Source organism: Kogia breviceps, chromosome 5 (assembly GCF_026419965.1).
Source record: "Kogia breviceps isolate mKogBre1 chromosome 5, mKogBre1 haplotype 1, whole genome shotgun sequence".
Lineage (NCBI taxonomy): Eukaryota > Metazoa > Chordata > Mammalia > Artiodactyla > Physeteridae > Kogia > Kogia breviceps.
In genome coordinates, this window is record NC_081314.1 from 6070667 (window position 1) to 6082718 (window position 12052).

The following is a 12052-nucleotide window of genomic DNA, read 5'->3' on the forward strand; positions in this document are numbered from 1 at the left end:
ACCTGAAGAATGGGGCCGAGGCTTAGGGCCTGAGCGAAACAGCGGAAAGGAGAGGCGTCGCCCTTTCATTGAGCCGCGGAATCGAACAGAAACGTGCACACCTGGGCACTGCAGCGGGCCTCCTCGAACCGCGTGCCTTTCCCTCGCCCCTGCCTTAGGGGCGAGGAAGAACCCGGATGGAACCTCCCCTGCAGCCGGGACGCCCTCCTCCCGTCTTTGAATCGCTGCGCGGGGCGGAGTTGCTCACCCTTCTGTGCTCTACTTGGTTGGTCTCCGTAGGCCCCTCTTCGGGATTGGATGTTCCGGGTGCCAGTCACAAAGCGTCGCTGGCCTCTCACATTACTGCTGGAAGGAGACTACGTCGACGTCTGGCTCGGCTCGCGCGGCGTCTTACCTTGCAGAAGCTCGTTCTTGCTTCGGCCCTCGGAACCTGTTCCAGGCTTTTCGGCTCCGAGGCCTGGAAGGAGGCTTATCCAGGCGGCTCGAGAACGACCCCGGGCTCCTAAGTTCCTCTCGTCACCCGCTCAGCGCCATGTCCTGGATCCAGTTCAAGAGGTGAAGGGGGTGAAGGGGGCGGAGGGTGTGGGGCGCCGGGGGTAGCGGCGTGGCCGCGTCCCGAGATGAACCTGACCTTCCCCGCGTTTCCTTCGAGTTCCCCTTGCGAGCTGCGCAGCTGGTGTTCGTCTCGCTGGCGGCTCCTGTAGCCGCGGGAGAAATAAATTTAGAGTCTCGGCGGGCGAGGGGTGGCGACTCTCGTGCCAGGGCCTTGGGGAAATCTCTGTCAAGGGCTGTAGGGGGCCTGGGGCTCTAAGCTCCACTCCTTAGCCGGGGTCTCTTGTCGCCCTGTGCTTTATTCCGCGAAACACCCATGAGATACCCACTGTGCGCCGGGCATTGTGCTCGGCCGAAAGGGCCGGGTAAGACAGCCCCTGTCCCCAAGCACCTCACAATTGATGTGCATGCACAGACGTGCAAATATCTGCAGAGGAGCCAAAAGCAGGACGCGTGACGTGCAAGGAGAACGCAGAGAAAATAGCTTCTCTCCGTTCTTAGCAAAGTAGAAGCTTCCTGGAAGCCTCCCAGCCGACTTCCTCTTACTTTTCATTGTCCAGATTGGTTTACATACCCGTTCCGGAAACAATTCTCCATCGGGGGGTTGAGGTTACCCTTAAACCAACGGGAGTGGGGGGCTTGAGGTCAGCTTCCCATGATGGCACCGTTAGGATACCTGAATAAAATAAGGGTTCTAGGCGAAGGGAATTAAAGTAGTGGTTGCTGGATGTATTATTTGTAAAGGTGTAAATGGCTTCGTGTAAAAAAGTTCAGTATTTTCAAGTCTTTTCTAGCTCAAGATGTATTGAAATTTTGGTGTATAATTAGTTACAGACATCACATATATTTCATTTTAAGTAGGTGATGCAGACTAGGAGATTTGTGAACCCTTATTGGGGTTTTCACTTTGAATACCTGAGGGTAGAAGACACATTATTGAACAGGTAGGGCTTCTAGAAACCTCTGCCACTCCAGTCTTGCCTTAACCAGAGGAACGCAATTAATCTTTATACAGCACTTCCCACATAAGATTTAATTGGTTGAATGAAGTAAAGTGTGAGAAAACATTTGGCCTTTAAATATGGTATGGTCTTTGAGAAATATTTGATTAAATATTGTATTGTTTTTCTGTGTGTGTGGTTTTGTTGTTGTTGTTGTTTTGTTTGTTTTTGTTTTTTTAATAGAGATCCTGTTTGGAAGTACTTGCAGACTGTCCAGTACGGAGTCCATGGAAATTTTCCACGCCTCTCATATCCAACTTTCTTTCCTCGTTTTGAATTCCAAGATATTATTCCTCCAGATGATTTCCTAACGAGCGATGAAGAGCTTGATTCAGTTTTATTTGGAACTTTGAGAGGTCATGTAGTTGGACTACGCTATTACACAGGAGTAGTGAGTATAACATTGGATATTAAGTTAATGTGATATGATATGTTATTAACCTAGAAAATAAGAATTAGAAGGTGATATGTGCAGTAAATATTTACTTTAAGTTATTGAAATATATCTGGGCAAGAGTTAACAAATACCTAATTATTAATATTCTTTTAGTTTTATATCATTGTTATAATATACAAAGCATTGTTTCCTGTATGGTCTCATTTTATCATTACAGTGTCTCTGAGGTAGATAGAATATCTGTTATCCCCTTGTAGAACTGAAGCTCAGGAAGGTCAAATGATTTGCTCAAAAAGCACCGATACTATGTGGTACATTTGCAAAATGACTTCCAAGTCAGTCCATTGCCTTCTCCTCTCCTGTCCCTTAGCACATTTCTACACTTTAATATTTTTAATTTAGGAAGATCAGTTCATACTAGATAAGGGATTTGTCTATTTTTAGGTACTTTTTTTTCTTCCTGTGTTTATCTTTTTGTATCTCTACTCTCTGCATTGTGTGTGTGTGTGTGAGAGAGAGAGAGAGAACAGAGACAAAGATAGAGAAAGCAGTTGTCTTTGTCATGGTTGTCTAGTATGCCTCTGTGTTATCTGGATGATATATCTCTAGTTTTAATTTTTTAATTATGAAAAATTTCAAACATGCATAAAAGTAGAATAATACAGTAAACTTCCATATACCCATGATTCAGATTCAGTAGTTAACAAGTTTTTTGCACATTTGCTTCATTACTTTTTCTCTTTTTCTTGGGTAGTAAATATTCCAACTGTATCACTTTACACCATTTAAGTGTGTATCTTTAAAAAAATTCAGGCATTTTCTTACATCGTTGTACTTAACAGAATTAATAATAATTCTCTATTACATCCAGTAACTAATACATAATCACTTTTCTTAATTGTTTTAAAATGGCTTTTTATTGTTAATTTTTTTTAATCAGGATCAAAACAAGTTAATAATAGTACCTTTGGTTGTTATGTAAGTCACGTCCCTGCCCTTTGTTTCATGTCATTGATTTATTGCAGAAACTGCATATATTCTATGGAAAGTTGGATTTACCAGTTCTTCCATTCCCCCATATTTTTCTTATGGCAAAGCTTCTCAAATAATTTTTTGGTTGTCTGAAGTATATTTTGTGGGAGACTCCTTGGGAAAGAATTGTGTAGTGTTTTATTCTCTTGTATTTTCTTTGTAATATTAGAGCTTCTCAGATCATTTTACGGTTGTCTGAAATGTGTTGAAGGGTGTTGTCTAGGAGATTCCTTGGGAAGGAACAATATTTCCTGAGTTTTGTATGTTTGTACTTGGGGTACTTATATGCTTCAAGGACAATTTGGTTGAATATAAAATCCTTGTCCCATATTTTCTCTCCACAATATCTTGGTGTTGTATAAAATGTTGCTGGTTAAAATTCTGATGCCAATATGATTTCTCTCCCATGTAGATCAACTGGAATTATTTTGCTTGGATAACTAAAGGATATTTTTCCTTATCTTGAAAGTCCAGAAGTTTCATTAGGCAATGTCTTAGTGTTGACGTTCTGTAACTTCGTTTTCTTCTATTTCAGAAAACTTTAATTATGGTTTTAAATGTTTGTTTTGTTTCAGAGCTTGTTTTTCTTCAAAGGACTCCATTGTACTCTCTCTGTTACATCTCCTCTGCATATGTGTATGCCATATGTAAATGCCTATTACTTCCTCTGAAATCCTTTTTATCATATTTTTTCACTTTTCTGTTTTTCATCATTTATTTCCCTTAGCATGTTTTTTACAAGATCTGTTCACTTTTGTGTTCTTTTTACTTTGTTCTTTAATTCTGAAATAGTTTTTCTTTTCTAAATTTTCCTGAAATCTGTCAGTTCTCAGTTCATATATCCATCTGTTCTCTAGCTCTCATATTCATTTTGGAACTTTCCTATTTTGGATTTGTGAAATTTTTTCAAAACATAACATTGTTTTTAAATTATTTTAAACCATTGTGAAATATTAGATCATGCTTGTTATTGATCTTAGAACTCTCACTGTTTGTTGATCTTAGAATAATTTCTGTGACACTGGTAAGCTAATACAAATGTGATGAGCTGATTAAAACTAATCATTAATTTTTTTATTTTACAAAATGTATATTATTTATTTTATAAGTAGTACACATTTATTATTTGAAAATTGCTAAAAGAAAAAGTATCAACTCTACCTGAATCCAGAATCACAACTTATGTTATGTCTTCCACGCTTTACTCTGAGAAAATATACATGTGACTTTAAATCATATTATATATTAATAAAAATGAAGATCATATTATGCCTATTATAGTAAATACCTGTTTTAAAGTAAAATTTTAGGAGTATCTTTTCATGTCAATACAGATCTTTATTGTACTGTTTTCTTGTTGATGGATGTTTTAGAGTTCATAACTGACAGAAATCTTATAATAAAAATTGAGGTATTTATCTTTGCATACTTTTTGTTATTTTCAACTTTTTTCTGCTTTATTAAGATGTGATTTATATATATATTTATAAATGCAAGCATTTTAAGTATATGATTCTAAGAGTTTTAACAAAGATATATACCTGATAATCACCACTCCATCAACATATAGATCATTTCCATCACCTCTGAAAGTTCTCTTGTATTCTGTTGCAGTCCTTCATTCATGCCTCTGCTTGAAGAACCACCAGTCTGATTTCTATCACTGTAGATTAGTTTAGCTTATTCTAGAGCTTCGTATACTTTTTTTTTGGCTGTGCCGCACGACATGCAGAAATGTGGGATCTTAGTTCCCTGACTAGGGATCGAACCCGTACCCGCTGTGGTGGAAGCACGGAGTGCTAAGCACTGGACTGCCAGGGAATTCCCTAGAGCTTCATATACATTGAATCATATAGTATATACTTTTTAAGTCTGGCTTCATTCAAACTCAGCATAATTCAGATACTTCTTGAGTCAATTTTGGCAATTCATATTTTTAAAGAAAAGCATCCATTTATATTTTCAAATTTATTGCCATGGAGTTTACATACTAGTCATATAAATGTAAAAATATTTTCACTATGTTTATATTCCTGTTTTCATAGTTTGTGTTATGTATTTGTGTCTATTCTTATTTTTTATTGATTAGTCTTGATAGAGATTTATCTGCTTCATCTTTTCAAGTACTCTTTCTTGGATTTTTTTATGATTATCTTTTAAAAAAATTTTTTTAATTAAATTTTATTTATTTATTTATACAGCAGGTTTTATTAGTCATCCATTTTATACACATCAGTGTATACTTGTCAATCCCAATCGCCCAATTCAGCACACCACCATCCCCACCACTCCATGGCTTTCCCCCCTCGATGTCCATATGTTTGTTCTCTAAATCTGTGTCTCAACTTCTGCCCTGTAAACTGGTTCATCTGTACCATTTTTCTAGGTTCCACATACATGTGTTAATATACGATATTTGTTTTTCTCATTCTGACTTACTTTGTTCTGTATGATTGTCTCTAGATACATCCACATCTCAAAAAATGACTCAGTTTTGTTCCTTTTTATGGCTGAGTAATATTCCATTATATATATGTACCACATCTTCTTTATCCATTTGTCTGCTGATGAGCATTTAGGTTGCTTCCATTACCTGGCTGTTGTAAATAGTGCTGCAATGAACATTGGGGTGCATGTGTCTTTTTGAATTATGGTTTTCTCTGGGTATATGCCCAGTAGTGGGATTGCTGGATCATATGGTAATTCTATTTGTAGTTTTTTAAGGAACCTCCATACTGTTCTCGATAGTAGCTGTATCAATTTACATTTCCACCAACAGTGCAAGAGGGTTCCCTTTGCTCCATACCCTCTCCAGCATTTGTTTGTAGATTTTCTGATGAAGCCCATTCTAACTGGTGTGAGGTGATACCTCATTGAAGTTTTAATTTGCATTTCTTTAATAATTAGTGATGTTGAGCAGGTTTTCCTGTGCTTCTTGGTCATGTGTATGTCGTCTTTGGAGAAATGTCTATTAAGGTCTTCTGCACACTTTTGGATTGGGTTGTTTGTTTCTTTAATATTGAGCTGCATGAGTTGTTTATATATTTTGGAGATTAATCCTTTGTCCGTTGATTCCTTTGCAAATATTTTCTCCCATTCTGAGGGTTGTCTTTTCGTCTTATTTATGGTTTCCTTTGCTTTGCAAAAGCTTTTAAGTTTCATTAGGTTCCATTTGTTTATTTTTGTTTTTATTTCTATTACTCTAGGAGGTGGATCAAAAAAGATCTTGTTGTGATTTATGTCAAAGAGTGTTCTTCCTATGTTTTCCTCTAAGAGTTTTATAGTGTCCGGTCTTACATTTAGGTCTAGAACCCATTTTGAGTTTATTTTTGTATATGGTGTTAGGGAGTGTTCTAATTTCATTCTTTTCCACGTAGCTAGCTGTCCAGTTTTCCCAGCACCACTTATTGAAGAGACTGTCTTTTCTCCATTGTATATCCTTGCCTCTTTTGTCATAGATTAGTTGACCATAGGTGCGTGGGTTTATCTCTGGGCTTTCTATTTTGTTCCATTGATCTGTGTTTCTGTTTTTGTGCTAGTACCATATTGTCTTGATTACTGTAGCTTTGTAGTATAGTATGAAGTCAGGGAGTCTGATTCCTCCAGCTCAGTTTTTCCCCCTCAAGACTGCTTTGGCTATTTGGGTTCTTTTGTGTCTTCATACAAATTTTAAGATTTTTTTGTTGTAGTTCCTTAAAAAATGCCATTGGTAATTTGATAGGGATTGAATTGAATCTGTAGATTGCTTTGGGTAGTATAGTCATTTTCACAATATTGATTCTTCCAATCCAAGAACATGGTATATCTCTCCATCTGTTGGCATCATCTTTAATTTCTTTCAGCAGTGTCTTATACTTGTCTGCATACAGGTCTTTTGTCTCCCTAGGTAGGTTTATACCTAGGTATTTTATTCTTTTTGTTGCATTGGTAAATGGGAGTGTTTCCTTAATTTCTCTTTCAGATTTTTCATCATTAGTGTATAGGAATGCAAGAGATTTCTGTGCATTAATGTTGTATCCTGCAACTTTACCAAATTCATTGATTACCTCTAATAGTTTTCTGGTGGCATTTTTAGGATTCTCTGTATAGTAACATGTCATCTGCAAACAGAGACAGTTTTACTTCTTCTTTTCCAATTTGTATTCCTTTTATTTCTATTTCTTCTCTGATTGCTGTGGCTAGGATTTCCAAAACTATGTTGAATAATAGTGGTGAGAGTGGACATCCTTGTCTTGTTCCTGATCTTAGAGGAAATGCTTTCAGTTTTTCACCATTGAGAATGATGTTTGCTGTGGGTTTGTCGTACATGGCCTTTGTTATGTTGAGGTAGGTTCCCTCTATGCCCACTTTCTGGAGAGTTTTTCTCATAAATGGGTGTTGAATTTTGTCAAAAGATTTTTCTGCATCTGTTGAGATGATCATATGGTTTTTATTCTTCAATTTGTTAATATGGTGTGTCACATTGATTGATTTGCATATGTTGAAGAATCCTTGCATCCCTGGGATAAATCCCACTTGTTCATGGTGTATGATCCTTTTAATGTGTTGTTGGATTCTGTTTGCTAGTAGTTTGTTGAGGATTTTTGCATCTATATTCATGAGTGATATTGGTCTGTAATTTTCTTTTTTTGTAGTATCTTTGTCTGGTTTTGGTATCAGGGTGATGGTGGCCTCATAGAATGAGTTTGGGAGTGTTCCTCCCTCTGCTATATTTTGGAAGAGTTTGAGAAGGATAGGTGTTAGCTCTTCTCTAAATGTTTGATAGAATTCACCTGTGAAGCCATCTGGTCCTGGGCTTTTGTTTGTTGGAAGATTTTTAATCACAGTTTCAATTTCATTACTTGTGATTGGTCTGTTCATATTTTCTATTTCTCCCTGGTTCAGTCTTGGAAGGTTATACCTTTCTAAGAATTTGTCCATTTCTTCCAGGTTGTCCAATTTATTGGCACAGAGTTGTTTGTAGTAGTCTCTTAGGATGCTTTGTATTTCTGCAGTGTCTGTTGTAACTTCTCCTTTTTCATTTCTAATTTTATTGATTTGAGTCCTCTCCCTCTTTTTCTTGATGAGTCTGGCTAATGGTTTATCAATTTTGTTTATCTTCTCAGAGAACCAGCTTTTAGTTTTATTGATCTTTGCTATTGTTTTCTTTGTTTTTGTATCATTTATTTCTGCTCTGATCTTTATGATTTCTTTCCTTTTGCTAACTTTGGGTTTTGTTTGTTCTTCTTTCTTTAGTTCCATTAGGTGTAAGGTTAGCTTTCATATTTGAGATTTTTCTTGTTATTTGAGGTAGGCTTATAGCCATAAACTTCCCTCTTAGAACTTCTTTCGCTGCATCCCATAGCTTTTGGATCGTGTTTTCATTGTCATTTGTCTCTAGGTATTTTTTGATTTCCTCTTTGATTTCTTCAGTAATCTCTTGGTTATTTAGTAACGTATTGTTTAGCCTCCATGTGTTTGTGTTTTTTACGTTTTTTTTCCCTGTAATTGATTTCTAATCTCATAGCGTTGTGTTCAGGAAAGATTCTTGATATGATTTCAGTTTTCTTAAATTTACTGAGGCTTGATTTGTGACCCAAGATGTGATCTATCCTGGAGAATGTTCCGTGCGCACTTGAGAAGAAAGTGTAATCTGCTGTTTTGGGATGGAATGTCCTATAAATAACAATTAAATCTATCTGGTCTGTTGTGTTATTTAAAGCTTGTGTTTCCTTATTAATTTTCTGGTTGGATGATCTGTCCATTGGTGTAAGTGAGGTGTTAAACTCCCCCACTATTATTGTGTTACTGTTGATTTTCTCTTTTATAGCTGTTAGCAGTTGCCTTATGTATTGTGGTGCTCCTATGTTGGGTGCATATATATTTATAATTGTTATATCTTCTTCTTGGATTGATCTCTTGATCATTATGTAGTGTCCTTCCTTGTCTCGTGTAACATTCTTTATTTTAAAGTCTATTTGATATGAGTATTGCTACTCCAGCTTTCTTTTGATTTCCATTTGCATGGAATATCTTTCTCCATCCCCACACTTTCAGTCTGCAGGTGTCCCTAGGTCTGAAGTGGGTCTCTTGTAGACAGCATATATATGGGTGTTGTTTTTGTATCCATTCAGCGAGCCTGAATGTCTTTTGGTTGGAGCATTTAATCCATTCACATTTAAGGTAATTATCGATATGTATGTTCCAGTGACCATTTTCTTAATTGTTTTGGGTTTGTCTTTGTAGGTCCTTTTCTTCTCTTGTGTTTCCCACTTAGAGAAGTTCCTTTAGCGTTTGTTGTAGAGCTTTGGTGGTCCTGAATTCTCTTAGCTTTCGCTTGTCTTGTAAATCTTTTGATTTCTGTATTAAATCTGAATGAGATCCTTGCCTGGTAGAGTAATCTTGTTTGTAGGTTCTTCCCTTTCATAACTTTAAGTATATCATGCCAGTCCCTACTGGCTTGTAGAGTTTCTGCTGAGAAATCAGCTGTTAACCTTTTGGGAGTTCCCTTGTATGTTATTTGTCATTTTTTCCTCACTGCTTTCAATAATTTTTCTTTGCCTTTACTTTTTGCCAATTTGATTACTATGTCTCTCGGCATGTTTCTCCTTGGGTTTATCCTGTGTGGGACTCACTGCACTTCCTGGACTTGGGTGGCTATTTCCTTTCCCATGTTAGGGAAGTTTTCAAATATAATCTCTTCAAATATTTTCTCTCGTCCTTTTTCTCTCTCTTCTTCTTCTGGGACCCCTATAATGAGAATGTTTTTACGTTTAATGTTGTCCCAGAGGTCTCTTAGTCTGTCTTCATTTGTTTTCATTCTTTTTTCTTTATTCTGTTCTGCAGCAGTGAATTCCACCTTCTGTCTTCCAGGTCACTTACCCGTTCTTCTGCCTCAGTTATTCTGCTTTTGATTCCTTCTCGTGTAGTTTTCATTTCAGTTATTGTGTTGTTCATCTCTCTTTGTTTGTTCTTTAATTACTCTAGGTCTTTGTGAAACATTTCTTGCATCTTCTCGATCTTTGCCTCCTTTCTCTTTCCGAGATCCTGGATCATCTTCACTATCATTATTCTGAATTGTTTTTCTGGAAGGTTGCCTATCTCCACTTCATTTAGTTGTTTTTCTGGGGTTTTATCTTGTTCCTTCATCTGGTATATAGCCCTCTACCTTTTCATCTTGTCTATCTTTCTGTGAATGTGGTTTTTGTTCCATAGGCTGCAGGATTGTAGTTCTTCTTGCTTCTGCTGTCTGCCCTCTGGTGGATGAGGCTATCTAAGAGGCTTGATGGGAGGGACTGGTGGTGGGTAGAGCTCTCTGTTGCTTTGGTGGGCACAGCTCAGTAAAACTTTAATCCACTTGACTGTTTATGGGTGGGGCTGGGTTCCCTCCCTGTTTGTTGTTTGGCCTGAGGCAACCCAAAACTAGACCCTACCTGGGCTCTTTGGTGGGGCTAATGACAGACTCTGGGAGGGCTCATGCCAAGGAGTACTTCCCAGAACTTCTGCTGCCAGTGTCTTTGTCCCCCCAGTGAGCCACAGCTACCCCCCGCCTCTGCAGGAGACCCTCCAACACTAGCAGGTAGGTCTTGTTCAGTCTCCCCTGGGGTCACTGCTGCTTCCCCTGGGTCCCGATGGGCACACTACTTTGTGTGTTCCCTCCAAGAGTGGAGTCTCTGTTTCACGTAGTCCTGTCAAAATCCTGCAGTCAAATCCCACTAGGCTTCAAAGTCTGATTCTCTAAGAATTCCTCCTCCCATTGCTGGACCCTCAGGTTGGGAAGCCTGACATGGGGCTCAGAACCTTCACTGCAGTGGGTGGACCTCTGTGGTTTAAGTGTTCTCCAGTCTGTGAGTCACCCAGCTAGCATTTATGGTATTTGATTTTACTGTGTTTGCGCCCCTCCTACCATTTCATTGTGGCTTCTCCTTTGTCTTTGGATGTGGGGTATCTTTTTTGGTGAGTTCCAGTGTCTTCCTGTTGATGATTGTCCAGCAGCTAGTTGTGATTCTGGTGTTCTCACAAGAGGGAGTGAGAGCACGTCCTTCTACTCCGCCATCTTGGTTCCTCCCGGAACAACAATCTCATCTTTCTTTGGTCATTGATTTCTCTTTTACAGTGTGTTATCCTATTTTCCTTAGGTCCATTTTATTTTATTTTATTTTTGGATTCTTGATTCAAACACTTAATTTTAATGTTAATAATAAAAGATTTTAATCTTTTAAACATTCTTCAAAGTACAACATTGGCTGTATCTCCTAAGATTTGTTATATGGTATTGGCATTATTCATTTTTAACTTTTTAAAAATGTTTTCAATTTGCTTACGTTTACATTTTTAATTTCTTGACCCATGAAAATCTTTATTTTATAATAAAGTAGATTATTTCTTTTACATTCTATTCTAAAAGTATTGTTATAATTAGTCTTATTTCTATCTTTGTTGTCATCTTAATCTTGTTTTACTAATATATGCTTTTTTGTCATGTGCTTGGATCATGTTTTCTTTGTTTTTATAGTCTCCACATTTTGCCCTACTTTTTTTTGTTATGTTTTCTGGAATTTGCTTATCTGGTTTAAAGAAGATCAGCTATGAGCAGTGGCATGGGGGAGGTGGTCTGGTAGAGAACAGAGCCATGCTTCACAGACTGTCTTCAAAGAGGAATTATTAGAGAGGAATATTTGTCTGATAATCTGGTTGGTCAGGCTGTAGTCTCTTGAGTCAGTAAACAGATGCTGGGAGAGGTTTAAAGCAGCTTTCCTGTGTATTTTTCAGGCAGTTAAAAAATTTAGGTAATTCACGTACCATAAAATTTATCATTTTTAAGTGTACAGTTCAGTGGTTTTTTTAGATATTCACAAGGTTATAAAACCATCTGCACTGTCTGATTCCAAAACATTTTCATCATTCCCAAAACCCTGTACCCGTTAGTAATCACTCCATATTACTCTATTCCCTTAGCCCATGGCATCCATCAATTTATGTTCTGTTTCTATGGATTTAGTTACTCTAGACATCTAGACATTTCATGTAAATGTAATCATACAATATGTGGCCCTTCGGTCAGGCCTTCATTTCTGCCTTCTTTTGTGTT

The 12052-nt window shown here is 37.6% G+C and overlaps 1 protein-coding gene across 6 annotated transcripts in view; it reads left to right on the forward strand.

Moving 5' to 3' along the window:
* Nucleotides 1-289: 289 nt before the first annotated feature.
* HLTF (helicase like transcription factor) overlaps nucleotides 290-12052 on the forward strand; it is a 90001-nt gene continuing 78238 nt past the window's right edge. For 5 of the 6 annotated variants that reach the window (XR_010840609.1, XM_067033600.1, XM_067033601.1 and 2 more), the window contains exons 1-2: nucleotides 290-555; nucleotides 1737-1944. Coding sequence is in view for 5 of the 6 variants with exons in the window: in XM_067033600.1 (XP_066889701.1) it covers nucleotides 533-555; nucleotides 1737-1944 (231 nt within the window). In the remaining variant the exon portion in view is untranslated. The remainder of the gene's footprint in view (nucleotides 556-1736; nucleotides 1945-12052) is intronic. The other variant, XM_059064196.2, reaches the window with a different exon arrangement.